This window comes from Moschus berezovskii, chromosome 7, assembly GCF_049115385.1.
Source record: "Moschus berezovskii isolate FMDL1 chromosome 7, NW_MosBer_1.0, whole genome shotgun sequence".
Taxonomy (NCBI): Eukaryota; Metazoa; Chordata; class Mammalia; order Artiodactyla; family Moschidae; genus Moschus; species Moschus berezovskii.
This window is the reverse complement of record NC_142466.1, coordinates 112,859,461-112,882,482: the sequence shown is the minus strand read 5'-3', so window position 1 is coordinate 112,882,482 and position 23,022 is coordinate 112,859,461. Positions and strand designations below refer to the sequence as shown.

At 53.8% G+C, this 23,022-nt stretch overlaps 1 protein-coding gene across 1 annotated transcript in view; it reads right to left on the bottom strand.

Moving 5' to 3' along the window:
- Positions 1-23,022, bottom strand: part of PAPPA (pappalysin 1) — a 271,571-nt gene that overhangs the window by 34,435 nt on the left and 214,114 nt on the right. Inside the window, exons 16-19 of the mRNA XM_055427748.2 lie at positions 21,606-21,816; positions 20,814-20,985; positions 12,166-12,313; positions 7,090-7,199 (exon numbers count right to left, since the gene is read on the bottom strand). Of these exons, the coding sequence (XP_055283723.1) occupies positions 7,090-7,199; positions 12,166-12,313; positions 20,814-20,985; positions 21,606-21,816 (641 nt within the window). The remainder of the gene's footprint in view (positions 1-7,089; positions 7,200-12,165; positions 12,314-20,813; positions 20,986-21,605; positions 21,817-23,022) is intronic.

Below are 23,022 nucleotides of genomic sequence, written 5' to 3'. Positions count from 1 at the left end.
ATGAGGTGGCCAAAGTATTGGAATTTCAGCTTTAGCATCAGTCCTTCCAATGAACACTCAGGATTGATCTCCTTTAGAATGGGCTGGTTGGATCTCCTTGCAGTCCAAGGGACTCTCAAGAGTCTTCTCCAGCACCACAGTTCAAAAGCATCAAGTCTTCGGTGATCAGCTTTCTTCACAGTCCAACTCTCACATCCATACATGACCACTGGAAAAACCACAGTCTTGACTAGATGGACCTTTGTTGGCAAAGTAATGTCTCTGCTTTTTAATATACTATCTAGGTTGGTCATAACTTTCCTTCCAAGGAGTAAGCGTCTTTTAATTTCATGGCTGCAGTCAGCATCCACAGTGATTTTGGAGCCCCAAAAAATAAAGTCTGACACTGTTTCCCCATCTATTTCCCATGAAGTGATGGGACCAGATGCCATGATCTTTGTTTTCTGAATGTTGAGCTTCAAGCCAGCCTTTTCACTCTCCTCTTTCACTTTCATCAAGAGGCTTTTGAGTAGCTTCAGTCTTGTCTAACTCTTTGCGATCCCGTGGACTGCAGCCCACTGGGCTCCTCTGTCCATGGGATTCTCCAGGCAAGAATACTGAGTGGGTTGCCATGCCCTCCTCATAATTCCCTATGCTATATACTAAATCCTCGTTGCCTATTTATTTTATACATAGTAGTTTGTATCTGTTAACCTCATCCTCCTATATGTCCTTGCCTCCCTCCCTCCCCGCTTTTGTAACCAGAAGTTTGTTTTCTATATCTGTGAGTCTGTTTCTTTTCTGTATATAGATTCATCTGCACAGTTTCTAGATTTCACACATATGTGATATCATACAATATTTATGTACAATTTTTGATGCTGGTTGATACAAGAGGAAACTGAGGTACAGAGAAGTTAAATAACCTGCCCCAAATCATACATATAGGTAACGACCGTCAGGAATTAAACTCGTATCTGTCCTATTTCCAGATCTGTAATTTGAAAACTATATTCTCCTTCAAAACCCTCTAGCTCCCAAACCGGTAAGCATAAAAACACTTAACTCTTTGGACAGATGGAAAGACCAAGGCTCAGAAAGGTGGAGGGTCTTTGAGACCAATGCCACAGAAGCAGACTGTTTAAAAGCTGAACTCCAGAGAAGAGGGGCCCAAGCAGAGCCAAAGACGTGAGAAAGAGTCTTAGAAGAACCCCCTTGTTCCAAGCCCAGACCTGACACCCGCTCTGATGTCTTCTGGGACAAGTCCTCGCTTCTCCTTTGTTTTTCCTTATTTATAGGACCTTCTGTGGGTCAGCTGCATAAGCTGTTTGTTTTTCCTTTTTTATCAGTTACTGAGCTTCTGGCTTTCTTCTGCGTTTTTTTTTTTTTTTAAAACCTCAGTATTTTCCACCCTGTATCCCTTGTTTGAAGAATGCCTTCCTTTTTGAGGTACCTAATCTATGTTCCGGAGAAGGCAATGGCAAGCCACTCCAGTACTCTTGCCTAGAAAATCCCAAGGACGGAGGAGCCTGGTGGGCTGCAGTCCATGGGGTAGCTACAGGTCGGACATGACTGAACGACTTCACTTTCACTTTTCACTTTCACACATTGGAGAAGGCAATGGCAACCCACTCCAGTGTTCTTGCCTGGAGAATCCCAGGGACGGGGAAGCCTGGTGAGCTGCCGACTATGGGGTCACACACAGTCGGACACAACTGAAGTGACTTAGCAGTAGCAGCAGCAGCAATCTATGTTCAATGAAAGAGTTAATGAATAAATCACCAAATGAGTGAATGTATAAGTGCACCCCAGAGTGAATGAGAAATTGCTGGCCTCGGAACACGTCTCCCCACCTCCGGGCTTCCCCTGCAGGGCACAGGATGTCTCCTTCTACACACGGGTGGACTGGACTTTGTCTTCACGCAGAACCATTCCACCTCTGATCTTTAGAGTCTGATGCCTTCTCTTCAAGGAATGAATTGTGCATCCTTTGTCTGATGTACTGCACTTATTTTTACTTATCACGTGTAAGGTGGTTGTCTTGTGGGACAGAATGCATCAGCCTTAGTCCTGCGTGCTAATCCTGATTCGATCACACAAGTTACGTGCATTGGGCAGTGACAACCTCTGAGAACCTCAGCTTCTTCCCCTGTAAAGTGGTGATAATACTGATCTCACTGGCGTGTAGTGAATTCCTCACAAAAAGTGCCCGTCCTGTCGCAACAGAGGGTCAGCACGCGGTGCTCTGCCTTTCCTTAACTCCCTCTCTCTCCCCTTCAGCCCTGCTTTCCTGTCTCCCTTTCTCTTTTCTCTCCTCCTTCCATCCTGTTCCCAGAAGCTCTTAAAGAAGCCAAGATCCCAGCTGTTGCTCTTGTTGTTCAGTCGCTCAGTCGTGCTGGACTCTGTGACCCCATGGACCGCAGCACGCCAGGCTGCCCTGCCCTTCACCACCTTCTGCAGTTTGCTCAAACTCGTGTCCCTTGAGTCAACGGTGTGATCCTAGCTACCCAGAGGCATTATGCCCCTCTGAGGTTGTGAGCTGCACTTATTATCGGGGAGCTTTCTTGCCACCCTAAGCAGGGGGACTGCAGGGCAGACTGGAGATGCTCCTTTGGTGCTGATGCAGGGCTGCCCCCTGAATTCTGAAGGTCCAGCCTCAAAGAGTGTCTCATCATCCAGAGGTGGCAAGCCAACAGCTTCCAGGCTACACAGCCCACAGAAATGTCTGGCGTGGCACACAAAGTGCTCAAAGTCAAAATTCGGTTCGGTTCGGTTCGGTTCAGTCGCTCAGTCGTGTCCGACTCTTTGCGACCCCGTGGACTGTAGCCTACAAGGCTTCTCTGTCCACGGGATTCTCCAGGCAAGAATACTGGAGTGGGTTACCGTTTCCTTCTCCAGGGGATCTTCCCGACCCAGGGATCGAACCCAGGTCTCCCGCATTGGAGGCAGACGCTTTAACCTCTGAGCCACCAGGGAAGCCCAAAGTCAAAATTAGTTGCTCATATTTTAAAAATGAGAGATTTCATATTTTAAAGGCTTCAGATTTCTTGTACCCAAGGAGGCAAAGAAAATCTGGCCACACTGAGCCCACATTTCCACGCTGTCACACGCAGCTGGCGGCGCCCCCTTTGGCAGCCAGAGAGTGTTTCTCAGTTGACCACAGTCCCCACCATTCCCTGCAGCCTCTCCAGCCTTAAGCCCGAGGGGTATTTCCATCTATCTCAGAGTTTGCAGCGTCCTATGGATTACACTAGAGGAAGGTTTCTCTATCTTCACTGCTTTCCAAAGTGCATGTGTGGGGGGAGGCTTGGAATGGGGGAGAACTTGAAAGAAAGGACAGGACAGTGTTTTTCTCTGAAGGTGAAACATATGGCTACAAGAATTTCTTTGGATATATATGGTAAGATTATAGCTACATGAAGTTCAAAAGTAAGCAAAGCCAACAGAAGAGACCTTGGCGGTGGAGGTGCTGCCTGGCGTGGAAAGGTGTCTGAAAAGCTGTAAAGGTCCCCACCCCGATCTGGACCTCATGAGTGGACACAGCACGCAAATTGACCAAGCCTTATGCTTAAGATTAGCATGCGAACTTTATCTCAATAAGAAAGTGACTACGTTTGCAATACCTTATTTCTTAGGTTGGGGAGTACATACATGGGTGTTTGTTTTATTTCAGGCTTTTGGTCTGATGTATTTATACGACTACAGCTACGGCACTTCAGTATTTAGAATACAAAGCGACACGCTTGGCCTCCTTCACCCGTTCATCCCACCTGCCTGGTTCCCATCGGTTTTCGAGTCTGTGACTCTTGATTTCAGTCTGGCTCTCGTTTCACAGAAGGGGAAACCCTTGGCACGTGCAGCAAGCAGGGGCCTGGGCTCGGTCTTGAACCTTGGCCACTGTAAACAGGAGCATCTGCTGTGCCCTGGGCCCCAAAGGGCACACCAGGGTCAACACGCTGGGCGTGGGCCTGCCTTCACAAAGGCCGCTCACCCCGCACATGAGCTCAGAGTCGACATTCCAAGCTACCTAGGTGGCCCTTGTTCTTGTCATACGTGCCAACCTACGCCTAATGCTTCAAACGGGGCCTGCTATGTGGAAAGCGCCCGGGGTGGGCCACAGCTGGCTCCCAGGGGCTCATGAGAGGCAACGGTGCCCATCCCTTCTGACTTGTGTTCAGCAACAGTCACCTGGAGCACCTGCAGCCTGCTGTGGGGGAATATTTACACCACAGCAGTGGGCAAGTGCTACGCATCAGAGGGTGTATCCGTGGGGAGAGCTGGCTGTCGGCCACTTAAGCGATGGTAAACACTTCCCCTTTATCATCATGGAGGCTGTAGGCAGCTAGAGTTAACAGCAGCATCAGACTGACCTGGATCCCACTTCAGTTCCCTGTAGGGAAAAGGTGTCTACGTATGAGATGCCCTTTCCTCTACTGGAAAAAGGGAGACGAATTCCTACCTCATGGGTTGTGCGTGCGTGCGTGCGTGTGTGTGGTGGGAGCAGAGTGCAAAGGAAGCTGCGAAGGTGTCTGATCCAACGCTGGGCTCACAGCGGGTGTCCATTACCCATCATGCTCACCACTCACTCTCTCACACGGGGATATATTGACAGTGGTTGGCGCAAAGCCTTGTCCTGACATCCGCCTCGCGCTGGAGCTTGGCGCAAACCCTGTGAAAGCAGAGGGGCGACCAGGGCCGGCTCCGGCCCAGCCCCGCAGCCCTGTGTCTGCAGCTCTCGCCACACCGGGGGCAAGGGTGCAGCAGAGGCCAGCGTCTCTGCCCGATTCCTGGAAATCATCAATCTCTGCCCTTCGCCCTCCTCCCTTTTTCTACCACATTTTTTTTTCCTCCTGGATAATGAGGCCTCCTGAGACCCGTGGAGGTCTGAACCTCGTTACGGCTCTCCGGGTAGGCCGGCATCAATAAGGGCCAGCAGGCCGGGGACCCGGGCGGGGGTGGGCAGGCGGCGGGTGGGCGACTGAGGAGGGGCGCTTTGCAGACTTTCAGGTCCCTGGATTTATTTCACCGTGAATTGTAACTGAACTCTTTAGTGCCGGGGCTCATGGAGGGAAGGGTGGAATTCAGCCGACGGGCAGAGGGCAGAGGGGTGGGGGGCCCTGGTCTGGGTCCCAGGCAAAGACCACCTCCGGCCCTGGGATGTGAGGGAGGTCTCTGGTGTCCGCTCTGCGCCGAGCTCGGGCCCCTGCCTTTGGTGCATGGGAGGTGGGGGGTGGCGCTCAGGGAGGGTGGGGTGGCCTAGAAGGAGCTCCCAGTCAAGATCCTGGCGCGGCTTCCCGCGAGACCCGGCCCAGCGCCCTCACTCTGACCCTGTTTCTCCACCTCTGCAGTGAGGGGCGGGTGTGGATGATCCCCATCTGCCTTGACATTGACATATGGCCTCTGTGTGGGCACTTGGGTGTGTACACGGGACGCTCAGTGAGATCCTATGTGGGGCTCTGGGTGGGGCGCGGGGAAAAGCACGCAGAGTGTGAAAACCGGATGACGGAGCCCAGGGTCAGGGAAACAGAGAGGTCTCTTGGATGTGTGCGAGAGTCAAGCAGAGAGACAGACAGACGGGACAACAGAGATGGTGGGCAGGAAGGAGCTGGGCAGAGGCACAGAGGGCTCGGGAGAAGGAAGGGAGAAGCAGTGAAAACAGAGGCAGGCAATTCTTGCATCTCCTTGTATCCAGAAAATCCTTCGTGGTGACATCTGCTCCTCTTGACGAGTGGTACCTTCACGAGACCAGCAGGATCTTCTGCAAAAATATGTGCTTGGTTGCATGTTCTCTGTCTTCACCAAGATCACATCTATCCTGACCTTGCCCTTACCTCTTGGGAGTGGTTTCTCAGAGCTCTAAGATGCTATCTCCCGGGCTATAGTCCTCATTTGCCCCAAATAAAACTTCACTCACAACTCTTAAAAATAGAGAAGAAAGAAAAGAAAACAGAGGCAGGAAAAGGGCACTAAGTTGGAGCTGGGCAGAGAGTGGCGGCAGAAGAGCGGAAGAGTGAGGGGTGGCAGCCCTGGGGTGCGGGGGCAGCAGAGGGCTGGCAGGTCAGCCAGCGTGGAGTGCTGAGTAAGCCCTCACCGTCGAGCCCTCAGCTCGTCTGGGAAACAATACACCTGGTATCAGGTTTTGCCAGCTCTCCGAGCGGGATCTTCAATGGGCAGGCGAGCAGATGGGAGCCCTCCCAGTGCCTCAGCAGAAAGGCTGGTGGAGAGACACAGCTGAACCTTCCTGGCGCCTCTGTCTCCATCTCTTACTTCCTCCAGTGTGTGGAGCCAATGCCCCAGAGCTGATAATGGCGCCAGGGATCGCGCTGCCCCGGAGGACACGAGTCGGCTCTGGGGGCCCTGATTGATCAGGTGACACATAGGAACATGGGACTGGCCAATTCTGATGGGAACTTGGCCTTCCACACACGCCTGGCATCGTGAGGCGAGCACAGCCCTTGGACTCGGGCCTGGGGTCGAACCCTCCTAACCAGACCACTGCCCACCCCTGAGGTCTAGTGTCCACGAGGAGAGGATGCAGACAGTGGCCCTAGGTCCACATGACCACGCTGAGGTCTCAACAGACTTGTGTGCTGAGTGCTGCGTGTGCAAACACGGGCGGGGCTTCATATACAGCCGGCATTACTAGTTCCCCGTATCACATATGAGCTGCTTTCCACCACACAAGTGAAGCTAGAGAAAGATACCAGAAGCCCCGGCTATGGAGTGTCCAAGAGCCTCTACCAGAGAATCCCTGAGCCCTGCCCCGAAGAGCGAGGATGTTCCCGCCAGGCAGACGCAGCTTTGGGGGCTTCTCTGCTCCTTCACCCCAGCTGTTCTTGGAGCCTCAGTCTCCTCATCTGTAAACGAGATGCTTTGTCCTCTTACTCCCTGGCCGTCATCAGGATTCAGCGGGATGGTACACAACAGCCTTAGCACAGGGGCTGCCAGGGGGGAAGACTAAATGCTTAAGGCTTGGAGAAATGATGGTGAACCAATGCCTGCCCCACAGAGCAGGTGTGGCCGTTAGATCCTTTCACGTACGGAGAGGGACTAACGCAGGACCAGGGCGTGTAAGTGGTCAGCGAGGTCGTTTTCCTCCTGGTCACTCACCTGTACCCTCGTGGGGTTCAGCCAGTGCGGGATGTCACGGACGGTCACGTTTGCTGGCAGGACGATGGACTCGCTGTTGTGGTCCAGGCAGGAGGTGGTGCACTCTGACCCTGTGGGGAAGCAGAGAGGGAGGCAGCGGCTCAAGCCCTGTCTCCTGATGCCAGGGGCCGCCCTCCCCTCACTGGAGTGGACCCGGCTGCTCCCTGGACCCCATTGGTCTGGGCCGTCCCACCCTCAGGGGCAGCGGGAAAGAGAGACCCCCACTCCCACCCCTCCAGTAGGGCCACCTCTGGTCTCCCTGATGACTCTCTTGTCTCCAGTCCAGCTGACACCCACCGCCACGCTCATCAGCCCTTAGCCCAGTCTGGTCTTACTCCTCCTCTGCTCAGAAACCCTTCCAGGGCTGCCCACATCCAGGACAAAGTACACAACAAACCCCTTTGTCCAGTATCCATGGCCTCCCATGGTCTGGTCAACCCTGTCTCCCGTGAAGCACCTGACACACTCCCACTAAATGGACTGTGCTTGGTTTTCCACCCGAACCCCCCATGTCACGGCCTCTAAACTCTTGCCCCTGTGTATCCTTCTCCTGAGTTGTCCCATTGATTGGCCTTCTCAAGGTCAAATCCTACCAGCTCTTCAAAGCCCAGGTCAGATCCTTCAAGAAGCCCGCTCTGATTTCTGCAGCTGAGTGAGAGCAGCGTTTGCCATCGGTGAATCCCACTCCAGCGCTGGCCCTGCCCTCCCCATCCCTCCTTTCCACAGTTACAGGAATGCCCCAGGAGGGCAAGGATGGGGTCGCGTCCTCCCTGAGCCTAACCCAGCGCCTGACACACAAGGTCTGCTCTGCAGGCATCGGCCAAGTGAAGGGTGAGCATGCGAATGCCACATCAGCGTCTTCACCCAGACTGTCCTCCCCCAGGGCTGGCGTTCACACCGTCCTCTGTGCTCTCGAGATCCTTCCCACCCCTCTTCAGCTGGTGCAGGACAGTCAACGGTCTTTCAGGCCTTAATCCAAGCGCCCTTGCTCGGAGACGACCTCCACTCCTGACAGGCCAAGCCCTCTCACAGGCCTTGTCACTGCCGCACCAAAAGCTCTCTTCCCTGCTCGACTACAACTCCGTGAGGCCAGGGCTACCTGCGCCCCTTTCCATGCCCAGAGCCGGGCACTGCACGTGGCGGATGGCAGGCACTCGAGAGATATTGTGAGTGAGTGACAGGGACAGGAGTGAGCGAGGGCACAGACGGCTGAGAGGAACGCGTGATTGAACGCAGCGCACAGTGAATGAATCGGGCGTCCAGGGCGCAGGAAGCGGGCCCCACACGAGTGAGTGGTGACCGACTAGGTGGCTAAAGGAATGAAAGCACGAACCAGGCAGTGAGTCAGTGGAGGCACCACGGCCAGCAGAGACGGCTCAGGACACAGAAGCCCGAGGTCCAGGCCCTGCTCCAGCTGACCTCCAAGCCGTGGGTGGGCAGGACGATTGAAATTTGACTGATTCATCCTCTGTCCCGACCTCAGTGATTCTGAAGCCTCCTTAAAACCAAGCTTATCCCCCTGGGATGTCCCCAGGACTCCAGAAAGGTCCTCATCCATGTGGACAAAGAACGGACATGTCAGAATCTGACCAGGGCCCTAGGGAGGCCATTCCCCTGCCTTAGTGTCAAGACCACCCTTGAACACTGAGTGGTTTACCAGAGTCAACTTTCCTGAAAAATATCCTCTACCGTTAGCCAGTCCAGAGGCTCCCTTCCAAATGTGTGTATGTAAATAAGCAGAATGCATCTACGTGCATGCATACACGCAGTATCTGCGCACATACAGACACCTGTACATGGGCATATAGTTCATCAGGGCCCTTCTGTTGCCATCTTGGTGTTCCCTTCAATCTAAGCGAGTCACAAAGTCTGAAGAGGGGGCTGGGGTGGAATGGCAGATCTGGGACAGTCTTTAGAATCTCTTTAGTTTACACACAGGGCCCCTGAGCCCAGAAGGCAGGGGTGGGGGTACTTCTGGTCTGGTCAGCTGGCTTTCACCTGCCACTCACATCCCTGCACACCCAGCCCTTGAGACCGCGATCCCCACACCCGTCTCGGGCGTGAGAGAGTGAAGTGTGAAGCGCTTGAGTTCCAGAGCTGATGAGGAGGGGGCCGTGAATGAAAGCCCACGCCTCTCCGGCTCCCAAACCCCTGACGCATACAGTGGAGACCCGCAAGGGAGAGAAGAGAAGCCAGCGGCCGTGGAAGGGGACAGGGAGCGGTGAAGGGTGAGCAGAGAGAAAAGAAGCATGCAGAAGGACACAAAAAGATGAGAGGAGAGTCTGAGGCGGGGTCCCTTGGCCCTCAGAGAGACTCCGTGGTGTGTGCGTGTATCAGGTCAATTCTACAGATTTCACGGAGCCAGGCTGGGAAAGTCTTTTGGAGAAACAAGACGCCCCCTCTGAGCAACAGACGAAGGCTGTTCACCCCAAAAGGGGGAAGAAATAAAGCTGGTCCACCCAGGAGGCCACGGCTGCCCTGGGCAGCAGACACGGCTCAAGCCCGTCCTGGCAGCGGGCTCCGCTCTGCCCTGCTCCCCCACCACAGTGCCGGCCTCGGGACCAGGAGGCCTATGGTGATGTATGAGCCCTAATTGGCATCATTACAGAGTGCTGATCTCACCGGCGCCCGCCTCCCCCTCCCAGGAGGAGCTGGGAGGTGGCAGCAGCCCCGGTGGCTGTCACAGTTTTCTGGGAGCTTCTGAGAGGGAACACAGGCCTCCCCAGGCTGCTTGGGGAGGGCCTGGAGGCAGATGCTCCAGAAAGTGGGCCCCGGCCCCCAGGCCGTCCACCTCACCCCTGCCCTACTTAGGAGGCCTCTGGCTGGGGTCCCTCTCCTTGAGGGATGTCTCCTCCGGGAGGGCTCAGCCCAGGGGGTGGATGGAAGGAGAACAAGCAGGGAGTGTCGGGCGGGTAGGGGGTAGCTTTTCCTCTCTCTGCTCCAGCATCTCCTTCAGAGCCCCGGGGGCGGGGGGTGCTTTCACTCTCTCAGCCCCCTCCAGCCGCCCACCCCCACCCGATGACCATGCTCATAAACTACATCGGTGTGGCAGTGAGAACGGGGTACAGAGGCAGGGAAGGGGATTCCCGCTTCAGTGTCAGACAGACAGCTTTCCCTCTCTGCTCTGAGCACAAGAAAGCTCGGGGGGGTGAAGGAAATGCTACTGCCACCACCACCCTGTCCCTCCCCCCGCCCCCGCCGCCTCTCGACCAGCCAGCTGGCTAGCAGAGAGCCAGGCATTCTGGCTCCTTTGCATGTGTTCGCGACTTGCACATACAGAACAGGTAAAAAGCAGCCATGTGATGTATCTGCGTACGAGTGTGTGTGAGCTACACGTAGGTTTATGGGTGGCATATTTGGGTGGTGCCTGGCTGACGTGTCTGTGCTAGGCATGAGCTCACCGCATAATGGGTGCATTTGCGTCTGGTTGTTAAGCATGCACGCGTGTTTGCTTGTGCATACGTGAATATGTGTGCTTGAAAGCATTGGGGAGTGCAGACATGCAGGCAGTCTGGTTTTAATCAGGATTTTTTTTCTCCCAGGGTTGCTCAATGCCAGGCATGAGTGTGACGGAGTATTCATGCGCGTGTCCTGACTGAGTCGGGGGCAGGGGCCCCATCACAGACAGAAGTGTCCAGAGCCATGCTCACCCCTCAGGAATGATGGAGAAAGCCTTGGCCTTGGGATGGAGCAGCCAATACTACTGACCATAACTCCACCTGTTGCCCCAACTTTCTAGAAGGCCTATACTGGCAGACCCGATGAGATCTCCCCTCTGCAACCCTCCTGCTTAGGACCCTTTGGATCGGTGACTCCATTAGATCTTAAAGTACCCTGGAAATCAGCAGGGAGGGGAACCACGTTCTTGGGTGTTTTCTGAGCCACCCTGCACTAATGCAGGAGGGCTGATACCTACTCGAAGTTTAGCTGAAGAACCTCTGTGCGAGGCTCTGCATTTCCATCTTTCAAAGGAAGTGGTCAGGCCCCCTCACCCCTCTGCTCCCCCGCCGCGGGCCTCCCTTCTGGACGTGAAATGATAACCACGTGCGGGTGAGAAACACATTGACTCTGTGTGGCTGGGAGTGAGTGTCTGCACAGATAACCCTCTGCTCCAGACATCCCTGGTGATTGTCCCATAAATCACACTGGCCACGGGAAAGGACATCCAATTCCCTGGGCTTTTCATCATGGTCAATTAAGGAATCTGCCCAAGAGGTCAGTAGCACTGCCCTCCACTGAGGTCAGACTCCATGCGCGCCCAGTCCCCCAGAAAGCCGTGGGCCTGTGATTAATGTATCTGTCCAGACGCCTGGTCTCAACCAGGCCAACCCCTGGCATCAGACCCCAGTTTGTCTCCTTTCACTTGGCGAGCTAGCCTATCACCACACAAAGAATATTTTGAAAAAGCTATTTCTCCTTATTTTGGAGGCAACTGAAATGCCATGGAAAGAACTGGGGCTTTGGAGGAGTGGTCTCAGGATTCGGGCATGTTCTATCATCGCTTTAAGTCTCAATTTCCTCATCTGTTCAAGGTTATTGAGAGGATAAGAGATCACATCTCTAGAGAGCTGGGTACAGCACTGACCCACAGCCAGTATTACGAATGATTAGCATCACACATATTTTAAGATTATCAACAAAGGCAGCCACACTGGGTCACTATTGCTTCCCTAAATTGGGTGTGGATTTTCATACCTCCCTCTGTTTGCCATGTTGATCCCTTCTGTCTGGAATGTCACTTCTTGCCCAACGAGCTCTGGCAAATCCCTATGTGAGCAGCCCTTCCTCTAGGAGCCTTCTGTGTCCCTGGAGGCACCAGTCAATGTTTCTGTCCTCCAGTGTAATCCCACACATCCACCCAACATTGCTTCTCCAAATTCCAAGCCCTGAACTTCTTTCTGGGAGGACAGGGTCTGGTCTCACTCCTCTTCATTTCCCCAGTGAGGTGCCCATTATCCCAGCAGGACACAAGCCCCAAGTTCTGGGGAGGATGCGCACCCTCCCCCATGCATAGCTCACCACCCATGCCCATCGTACCTATGGCATAGCCCTCAGGGCACTGCAGCTTGAGGTTGCTGTTGAGCTGGTCTGGGGCCGAGCACTCGCCTTGCATCTCCTGGCAGACGTGGAAGGAGCCACTCCAGGTGCCATCTTTCCGGCAGTGGATGACGTTGCTCCCGCGGCCCTGCACGCCACAGAGACACGGTCAGGACAGAGAGAGACCCCTCTGCACAAGAAGCCTCCCAATGTTTCATCTCCGCAGTGCCCTGAAAGCGTTCCAAAACAAGTTCTTCACTGTGGCGGAAACCCCCCACCAACCTCCAAGAGAGTCACTGCAATGTCTCCATTTTACAGATGGGGACACTGAGGACTCAGCGGGGGAAGAAACTTGCTCAAAGCATTTGGGAGACTTTAACGCCCAGGTTTCCTACATCCGAGTAGTGTTCTTTCAGAGAGTTCAATCAGAGGAATTTGTTTGGCTTGTTATTTTGTAATTGAGAATGTAGGGGACCATGTGTACCCCGATGTGTACAGTGAGGAAGCGTGGGTCTTGGAGCCATTTGTCAGGAGGCAGTCACACACCAAGGCTCAGAGGGTAAAGAATCTGCCTGCAATGCAGAAGACCCAGGTTTGATCCCTGCATCAGGAAGATCCCCTGGAGAAAGGAATGGCTACCCAATCCAGCGTTCTTGCCTGGAAAATCCCATGAACAGAAGAGCCTGGCAGGCTACAGTCCATGGGGTCACAAAGAGTCGGACACGACTGAGCAACTATCACTTTTCACTCTCGCCCCAGGCACACTCCAAAGCTTGCTTCGTCTCAATCGATGAGAAAAAATCCCAGGCCCCAGCCCCTCGAGAAGCTTGCTCTTCCAGGGCCTCCCTTCCCCTCCCTCCCTCCTTCCTTCCTTCCACTCCATTCCAGGCCAGCAATGATGGCACCGAGAGGGTGGCATGAGGATGCTTCTATATGCTCCCTCCCTCTGAGTCTTTAAAATAGGCAATAGTCCATCTCTCAATCTTCTGCCAAGCCATGGGCAAACGAGCCACTTTCCACTAACATTCTAACAGGAGGTCCAGCTTTGCTGAAATTTCAGAACCATCCCCAAATCCAAAGACCATTCCTTACAGTCCATTCTAGGTATAGCTCAGTCGGGTCCAGATGGGAAGTAAGCCAGTATTTGCCCCAGAGAGCTGGCAAGAGAGTCGTGAGCTGTCACCCACATCAGCACGACCGTGCCCAGTGGCCATGGCTTGTGCACACACAGGGAGGGTAACAGGATGTGAGAGGAAAGCAGGGAAGGCTTCTGAGAGGAGGTGACAAACGGAAATGAGTTCTCAAGGGTGTGTATGTAGAATCCGGCAAAACAAAACATCTGTGGAAGCCAAAGGGCATGAGAAAGTCTGAGCAGGAGGGCATGGGGCAGGGTGAGCTCATCAGACAAGCAGGGGCCTTCCGTTCCGTCATTCAGTCGTGTCCGACTCTTTGCGACCCCGTGGACTGTAGCCTATCAGGCTTTTCCGTCCATGGGATTCTCCAGGCAAGAATACTAGAGTGGGTTACCATTTCCTTCTCCAGGGGATCTTCCCGACCCAGGGATCGAACCTGGGTCTCCCGCATTGGAGGCAGACGCTTTAACCTCTGAGCCACCAGGGAAGCCCTTAAATATCCACTTATGAAGTTTGGGCTCTACCTCCTGGGAAATGGAAAACCACAGGCATTAACAGTGTCTGCACAGGGAGTCTACCTATCTGAGAACAAGCTGTATATTGTCCCCTTCTTTTAAGTTTATGATAAATAAAAGGAAAGAAAGAAACTCTACATGAGGCCAGAGGAGCTGACTGTGCTCCACCAGCTCCACACCTGTGGAATGACACCTCTCAAGCCCTTCAGCTCCCATTCAAGCCTCCCGAGCCCTCACAGCCTCAGCTCTGCCCAGCTCTCCAGCTCCCTGCTCCCCACAGCACCACTGCCAATGCCTGCATTCTCAAATGCCCCTCATGAGGTTTCACCTGGCCAGGCTTCTTCTGCATGCGTTGCACCTTCTGTCTGCTCTGTCTCCTCCCCCTGCCCCCTTGTCCAGACACAGGCACAGAACTTTCTGGCAGAAGCCTCCTGTCCTAATGCCAACCCTGGGCCTGCACAGCGCACTAGCCAAAGGTCTCCGACACCTGCTGCTCTTTATCATCTGTTCCCTCCTAAAGGGTACTCTCTCGGGTCACCCCCGCACCCCTGGGGGCCTTCCACAGCACTTCACAGGTCCCAGCCACTTGGCCTATTCACACATCCCCCAATAGGTATTTTCGTTCACTCAGGAACTGTTTAACAAAAGACGCAGTGAGTGAGCACAGAGACGTGGAATGAATTTGTTTGAAAAGTAAGAAGAGAGATGCGTGGATGAGGAAATAAATGGAGGAGTGAATCGTTACACGAATAAAGGAGCAGCGTGCGCGGAGACAAACTCCTGGGGAGGGCGGGCGCAGGCTGAGGCTGCCCCGCCCGAGAACGCAGCTGTAAGGAGCTGGGACTGAGAGAGCAGGGGCCCCTCTCTGGGCCTCACGTGGGCCAGCATGAGGAGGATCTGGTGGCAGTGGAAACCTCTGTGGCCACGGAGAAGGGTGGCCCATCCTGCACCCAGAGCTGTGGGGTGATGGCTGAGTCCACCCAGAGGTTCCGTGTGAGCGCGGGGAAAGTTTAGGCAACTTCCTTTGGCTTCAGAGAACCCCGACTCTCCCTCCCAGAGCCCCAGGCCCCGTGATTCTGCTGGGCCCTCGGGGGAGTAGGAAATTGACCCCAATTTCCTGGAGCCTTGGCCTATGGTGCACTTGGCCTCCAGCCCCTGAAGGGCTGCAGACCTCAGCACTGCGTGGGCCAGAGCTGGCTGGGAGCTGGGTTTGCAACAGAGAATGTATTAGGACCGGCTGGAATCTGCGCAGGGAATTTCATGCTGGGGAGGCGCCACTGCAGAAGGGGGAAGCATAAAGGCGCTCTGGCCTTGCTGCCGCTGGTCTCTCTCCCTCCTGCCCAGCTCATCTGGCACTTTCTGCTGTTTCCTGAAACAGCGTCACAAAGGACAGAGTCCTTCTGCTAAGATACCCTGCGCTTTCAAACCAGGCTTGCTGGAGGGCCGCCAGCCAGGGCTTCCACAGAGGGACCCAGATGACGCGTCCAGCCCCTTCTCTTGCTCCACACACATCCTTCCTTGCAGCCTGTGGTCACCTGTCTCTGCTGCACACTTCTCTTGATTCCCAGCACCACGCCTTTGGCCCTGCTGTGCCTCCTACAGGGCAGACTTCCTGGAGCCTCTCTGGAGTTCCTGTCTTCCTTTGCGAAAAGATTTTGGTGCACTTAGGGCTGCCTAGCACCTGGGTGCAGATGCTCGGAGCAGAGCCATGCTATTGACCCCAGTGCGGCCACAGAAGGCCTGACACGGAGGATCCAATCTGGGAAGACCGGCAGCCAGGGGGCCCACTGTGCATCTCTGGATGCACAGAGCTGCATGCTAGGGTGAAGTCTATCGCCAGAGGGCTGAGCATCTCTCAGCAAAGCGCCTTGTCTCTGCGCCTGTGGCTTCATTTGCCAAACGGCATACTGTGTAGGGCTGCCCTGGTGGCTCATGGTAAAGAATCTGCCTGCCAATGCAGGAGACACGGGCTTGGTCCCTCATCCAGGAAGATCCCACATGCCGTGCAGCAACCGAGCCCACGCACCGCAACTATGGAGCCTGTGCTCTAGAGCCCCTGGGCTGCAACTACCGAAGCCTGAGTGCCCTAGAGTCCATGCTTTGCAACAAGAGGAGCCGCTGCACTGAGAACCATGCACCGCAACTAGAGGGTAGCCCCCCCGCCAACCTCGCTGCAACTGGAGAAAAGCCTGTGCAATGACAAAAGTCAAACACAGCCCCAAATAAATAGATGAATAAAAATTTAAAAGAAACATACTACGCTTTCTCAACTCCTCTTTAACTACATGAGGCCACAAAGAGCCACAAGCATATGATAGAGCATCGAATATCTACTATGAGCCCAGGGTTTCACACGCAGTTAAAAATGCTTTTAACGGTGCAGTTAGTGTGGAAATCATGTCCTTCTTACAGATTTGAAAACCAAGGCTCAGCCAGGAAGTAAAAAGGTGAGTTTCTAAATGATGCTGGTGTGATGGTTAAAAGTCTGGACTTCAGTCAAACCTCCCAGGTTCCAATTCCATCTCTGCAACCTTCCCACTGTGCAGACTTGGGGAAGCTCCTTAACTTCTCTCTGCTTTGGCTTCCTGTTAAATGAGCCTGGAATTCGCTGCCTGAGAAAGTCATCACGGGGATCAGTGAGTTAGGCTATGTGAAGCATTTATAGCTTAACACACTGATCAGGCTCTCTAAGGGTTAGCTGAGCTCTTAACCACTCTCTTGCACTGTCTCACAGGGAACTTTAGAATCAGTCCAAGCACTACCCGCATTTGAGAAATGGCAGCTGCCAGAATAGGGAGGCGGCAGGGCCGGAGCCAGGCTTTTCCCCATAAGCCTCTGCTTTACTACAGTGCGGGGGAGTGGAGATGGAGACGAGAGGCTGGGAGACGGGCCGAGAGGGAGACCCAGACTTCTAGTTAGCAGAGACGGAAACCAAACAACGGCAGAGAGAAGTAAGACAGCAACAGAGCAGTCCGGCTCAGCTGCCCAGTCCTGTCCGACTCTCTGTGACCCCATAGACTGCAGCGCGCCAGGCTTCCACGTCCTTCACCATCTCCCGGACTTTGCTCAGATTCATGTCCACTGAGTGGGTGATGCCATCCAACCATCAGGGCAGAACTACACAGTGAACCACAAGATACAAAGGAGGCAGCCTGACCTGATAACAGAAATCTCAGTTCTGCCTGGACTTCCTAGTTGTATAAGGTGGGCAAGACACCTTAACTCCCTGAACCATACCTTTCTCATCTGCAAAATGGGACAGTGATGCCAGACACCGAGGGGTTTAAATGTCTGTACAAAGCACTTAGCCCAGACTGGCGTGGAGTACATGCTCAGTAAATCGCAGCTGTTGTTTATTATCTGCCTCTGTGTCTGGTCAATGGCCTCACGTGCATTTTGCTTCCCCCCAGTGAGATACAAGGGTGATGTGTAGCCACACAGCTGCAGGAGTAAGGCTGGGGAGAAAATGTCATTTGTGCAATGACCCGGCTAGGAGATCTGACTCTGCTACCAGCTTGCTGTGTGACCTGGGCTACGGTGCTTCCCTTCTCTGAGCTTCAGTGGTCCCACCTATAAAATAAGTGGGTTGCAATGGGAAAACCCTGAGGTCCAGCCACCTCTAATATTGTATGGGCTTGGGACTTCCCCTAGGAAGCCTTGCATCCTTGGGCAAGCATGTGATGATCCTGAACCTAGAAGCTGCCCCTGCTTGGGAAGGCATTATACATATGGGAGGTGTGCACAGGTTGCACACTGCACAATTCTACAGGCCTGCCCTACTTGCAGTGCTTCAGTTAATCCTCACAAATAAACTAACAGGTAGCCAGAATTACTTCCCTGCCCCCATGTTATGCCTGAGGAAACTGAAGCTTAAAGAGTTAAATAACCTGCCCAAGTCCTCCAGCTAGTAAGCCAAGATTCAAACTCAGAGTCTGGATCCAGCGTCACAGTGGCTCCCTAGGAATGAATGAAGTTGAGGTTTGATCTGTCCATTTGTTTTTAGTGGCAGTGGGAAGGAGTATGTGAACCTCCCCTAGAACAGCCCCTGTCCTCCCTTGCCAGGATCTGGAGCTTGTTTGGAAAGCAAAGAGTTCCCGCTCCGTATACACACTGTTCGATTCAAGATACTCAGCGCCGTACGTTTCGACTGTGTTTACAGGCAGCGAGAGGGGATCTGAGGTGAATACTAGATTTGGCTCCCAGGCCCCCGGTCTGAGGGTAGAGGAAATTCATTTGCAGTACAAACTAGAAACGTCAATTGTATTAGGAGCCCATTTGGCACGCGCTCCCTCATTCCTTAGCCGGCAAGCAATACCCTGCTCCTTAGCGTCTGGCCTCCCCGCCAGTTGCCAAACAGGACTGCTTGAGTCGTCTGATAAATTTACATTTTCCTCTCCTTTAAATACAAACTGGCCATGAAAGGTACTTGGCAGGCCCCAGGCAGACTGGGTTTCAGTTTGATAACACGACCACGGCCAGAATAGTATTTGGCTCAGCAGTGTGGGTAACTGTTAGCAACAGTTTCATGTAAGGGAGCGAGAGGGAAGTTGATCGGCTGCGTGAGGCCGTGGTAATCTCTGGCCTTTGCTTGTTCCGGCCCCGGCTTCTGCCTCCCTGGCGGCTGGGGAAGGGGAAGGACCCGGGTGCACACCAGGAGTCCTGAGCGTTCTCCTCCACAGGGGCTGCCTCCCGGACTCAGTCGGCCCGCTGTGGGTTCCGATTCTGATCCAGCTGACGCTGGCTGTGTCACCTCGGATGGCTGAGTGACCATCTCACCTGGAAAATGAGGAGCCCGGCCTGGGTGTCCATGGCAGGAGTCAAGCCCTGTCACTTCCTGAGCGCCTACTAGGTGCATGGCACTGTCCGCAGTGCTGAAAACCCAGGGACGGTGGAAGCTGTGGTCAGGGATCTCAGAGCGCAGTGAGAGCGACAGTGAAGTTGCTCAGTCCTGTCCGACTCTCTGCAACCCCTTGGACTGTAGCCCAGCAGGCTCCTCCATCCACAGAATTCTCCAGACAAAGCACTGGAGTGGGTTGCCATTTCCTTCTCCAGGGGATCACCCCGACCCAGGGATAGAACCCTGGTCTCCCATGTTGCAGGCAGACGCTTTACCGGCTGAGCCACCTGGGAAGCCCCCAAATCTAGTGGGGGAGTGTGAAATGAATTACAATGCAGCGTGGTCAGTGCTGTGAGGGAGGGGCACTGAGCCCCCGGTGGGGGGGCAGGAAAAGGTTCCTGGAAGAAGGGGTGCTTGGGCTGAATGGTGAAGGACAGTTAGGCGGGAACAGGTGACAGGGCTTCTTTCACAGAGAACACCCAGGTGGAGCGGGAGATCTGTCTTGCCGTGATGGGGGGACCAGCTGAATGCACAGGTGAGAGTTACTCTAAGGGAGACGGGATCGCTGGCTCACAAAGGACTTTGAGCAGAATGGTCATGATCACATGTGTGCTCTCAACAAGCTGCTCTGGCTGCAACATGGACAGTACACTGGAGAGGCCAGGAGAAGGCAGGGGGGCGGTCGGGGAGCTGCATGCGGGCCGGGAGGGTGCTGCTGCTGGTCCACGTTAGGCTGGTGGCCTTGGAGAGCGATAAGGGCAGTTGAGGAGATGGGAATGGGCAGAAGTCAGCGGCTGTGTGCACGTGGGAATGTGAGTAAGGGGGGCTGAGGGTGCCGCCCCGACAGCGTCTAGTATTCGGTAGGTGTTCTCCCGCTGTCACGTGTGGACGGGAGAGTCGGACTGTGAAGAAAGCTGAGCGCCGAAGAATGGATGCTTCTGAACTGTGGTGCTGGAGAAGGCTCTTGAGAGTCCCTTGGACTGCAAGGAGATCCAACCAGTCCATCCTAAAGGAGATCAGTCCTGGGTGTTCATTGGAAGGTCTGATGCTGAAGCTGAAACTCCAATACTGGCCACCTCATGCAAAGAGCTGGCTCATTTGAAAAGACCCTGATGCTGGGAGGGATTGGGGGCAGGAGGAGAAGGGGACGAAAGAGGATGAGATGGCTGGATGGCATCACAGACTCAATGGACATGAGTTTGGGTGAACTCCGGGAGTTGGTGATGGACAGGGAGGCCTGGTGTGCTGTGGTTCATGGGGTTGCAAAGAGTTGGACACGACTGAGCGACTGAACTGAACTGAACTGAGTTCCCATTAAGGACTGACAAGAGGGAGATCCTTGCACTGGGCCCCAGTTGACTGAACTCTGGCCTCACCTGAGTAACGATCCTTGCCCACCTGAAAGTCATGGGGCTCGAGGCATCCACCCTCAATGGTGGGCTCTCTCAGGGTTGGAGCTCTCTGTGGACCTGAGTCTTCCGTGGAGCCAGCTGCTCCCTCATTCTCCTTCCCATTCTTGATGCCCTACCTGTCTTAGTGGGTGGCGGTGGGTGTGCGTAAGGATTAAGGAAATGCCATTCACAGAACTGCCTCAGCAGGGTTGGTGGGAGTGCTGAACTCTGTCTCAGTTACATGTGGATTGAGACAAAACTCAGTCCCCGCCTTCTCCTTCCATCCTTCTTCAGTAGTCTCTAAACTACATCTGGTCTAAATACGGCTCCCTTTCTCCAAATGCTTGAGGAGCCACTGATGTCTCCAGATAGTGGAAATCATGATTCTACATATTTCAGAGCAATGCAAGTGGTGATGATGATAAAAAGTCAACAAAACAGCCTTGGTCACTCCTTACCTTGGATCAAGTTCAGACATCAGGATTTCACTTATGATTTCTTTCATAAGGTTCCCGATACTGAGACTTTTTCAAAGCTAAGAATCTCTGAGCCAATAATATGCAGTGTGATGGGTAGGACCACAAGGTTCAGAGAGATTACAAAGAGATGGTGAGAACTCAGCTCCTAAACTTCTGCGTGGGTGATACCGTTATTATACAATTCTGGCATCCGCAGGGAGTCTCCTGGAGGATGTGGTTCTTAAATCCTGGCTGCTTTAGTAAACAGAGGGGAAAGGGATCTAAGTGTTGACCCCAAATTCAAGGAGCCTCACCTGGGTGGCGTCGCTGTCTTCACACTTGATCCTGCACTCACTGTTGAACTGGAAGCCGTTGGTGCACTGGTACAGCCCGTGGAATTTCGGTGGAGGAGGGTCACACGTCACAGGAACACAAGCTCCCTCCTGCCAGCTGCCATCCTGGGTACACTGGGTCTTGAAGGCCCGTCTTTCAGGAAGAGATAAAAGTAGAGACATCTCAAGGACCAGACAGCTGCAGCCACGCTCTACCAAAACACCCACGGTCTCTGGAGCCAGCTGGCCTCACACAGACCTTTCTGATTCCTAAGTCCCTGCTCATCCTATTGGGTGGCGGAGGGAGTGAGGAGAGGTTAAGGTAAACATTCAGAGAACTCTTTTCTCAGGGCCGAGCAAGAGCTTCATGTGGTCTGAAATAAAATCAAGCCCTGCTGGCCCATTTCCCCCCACTTCCTTCCAGGGGCGCTGATGGGGGCTGACACAGGGATGGTATGGATACCCACCGTTTGCTCTGCACCAGGCACTTTGCAAGCACTTCACACACACATCCTCATTCATCCTTCAGAGCCATCTTACTGTTAGTATCCTCCCCATCTTATTGCTCAACAGTAAAGGCCCAGGGAAGTCACTGACCTGAGATCACACAGTCAGCAAGCAGCTGATGACAATGTCCCTCCAGATTCCCAGGGAAGAGCAGGGGATGATGGTGGGCAGAGAAGTGAGCACTCCCTTCTAACTAGACAGACCTGGCTCTCCCTGCCCCACTGCCAGCCCCAGCCGCCGGGAGCTTGCCTCTGCAGCCCCACTTACTTCTTGGACTTCCGGGAGGAGCCGGGCACGTGGTATCCAGGTCTGCACTTGTACTTGCAGAAGGAGCCAACCTTGTGCTTGTTCTCGCGGCACCGGGCCGTCTGGAGGTCTGCGTTGGGCACCGGGGGTGGAGCCAGGCACATGAGCTCGCACAGGGCCTCCGGGAAGGACCACAGCCCATCCTCCATGCAGGTCAGGAGGCTGTTGTTGCCTGGAGGACACAGGCAGGCAGGGTTAGTGGAGGTGGGAGGTGGGGAGGTCTGACAGTCCAGCTAATCCACGTGCTGGCTGGACTCAAGTCAACCTGAAGAACCAGAGACACTTCCACATGTAATTCCAGACCATTCTACCTTCAACTGAGGAGTCTAGGGAGAAGAAAGAGCTGCCACAAAATAAAAAAATAAAAATAAAGGGAGACACAGTTTGGGGAGTGATGTACCTCATGTCTACAGCGAATCCAATTCAAGGCTCCTGACTTCTGATTCTGAAACCTCTTATATTGCATAGACAACAGACCTTCATGATCCTTGTCAGCTACAAATGGGTCCTTGTCAGCTACTCAGCTGCCACGAGTATTTGCCAGCGACTGAACAACAACAGCCATGAAATTAAAAGACGCTTACTCCTTGGAAGGAAAGTTATGACCAACCTAGATAGCATATTAAAAAGCAGAGACATTACTTTGTCAACAAAGGTCCGTCTAGTCAAGGCTAGGGTTTTTCCTGTGGTCATGTATGGATGTGAGAGTTGGACTGCGAAGAAAAGAAAGCTGATCGCCGAAGAATTGATACTTTTGAACTGTGGTTCTGGAGAAGACTCTTGAGAGTCCCTTGGACTGGAAGGAGATCCAACCAGTCCATTCTAAAGGAGATCAGTCCTGGGTGTTCATTGGAAGGACTGATGCTGAAGCTGAAGCTCCAATACTTTGGCCACCTCGTGCGACGAGTTGACTCACTGGAAAAGACTCTGATGCTGGGAAAGGTTGGGGGCGGGAGGAGAAGGGGACGACAGAGAATGAGATGGCTGGATGGCATCACCCACTCTGTGGACATGAGTTTGAGTGAACTCCGGGAGTTGGTGATGGACAGGGAGGCCTGGCGTGCTGTGATTCACGGGGTCGTGGAGAGTCGGACACTACTGAGCGACTGAACTGAACAACAACGAGGGCATTTGCCACCTTCCTCGCTTTCCAGTAATTAGCAGAGTAAGCTTCCCAGATAGCTCAGCTGATAAAGATTCTGCCTGCAATGCAGGAGACCCTGATTTGATTCTTGGATCAGGAAGTTCCCCTGGAGAAGGGATAGGCTATTCTTGGGCTTCCCTGGTGGCTCAGTTGGTAAAGAATCTGCCTGCAATGCAGGAGACCTTGGTTTGATCCCTGCGTTGGGAAGATCCCCTGGAGGAGGGCATGACAACC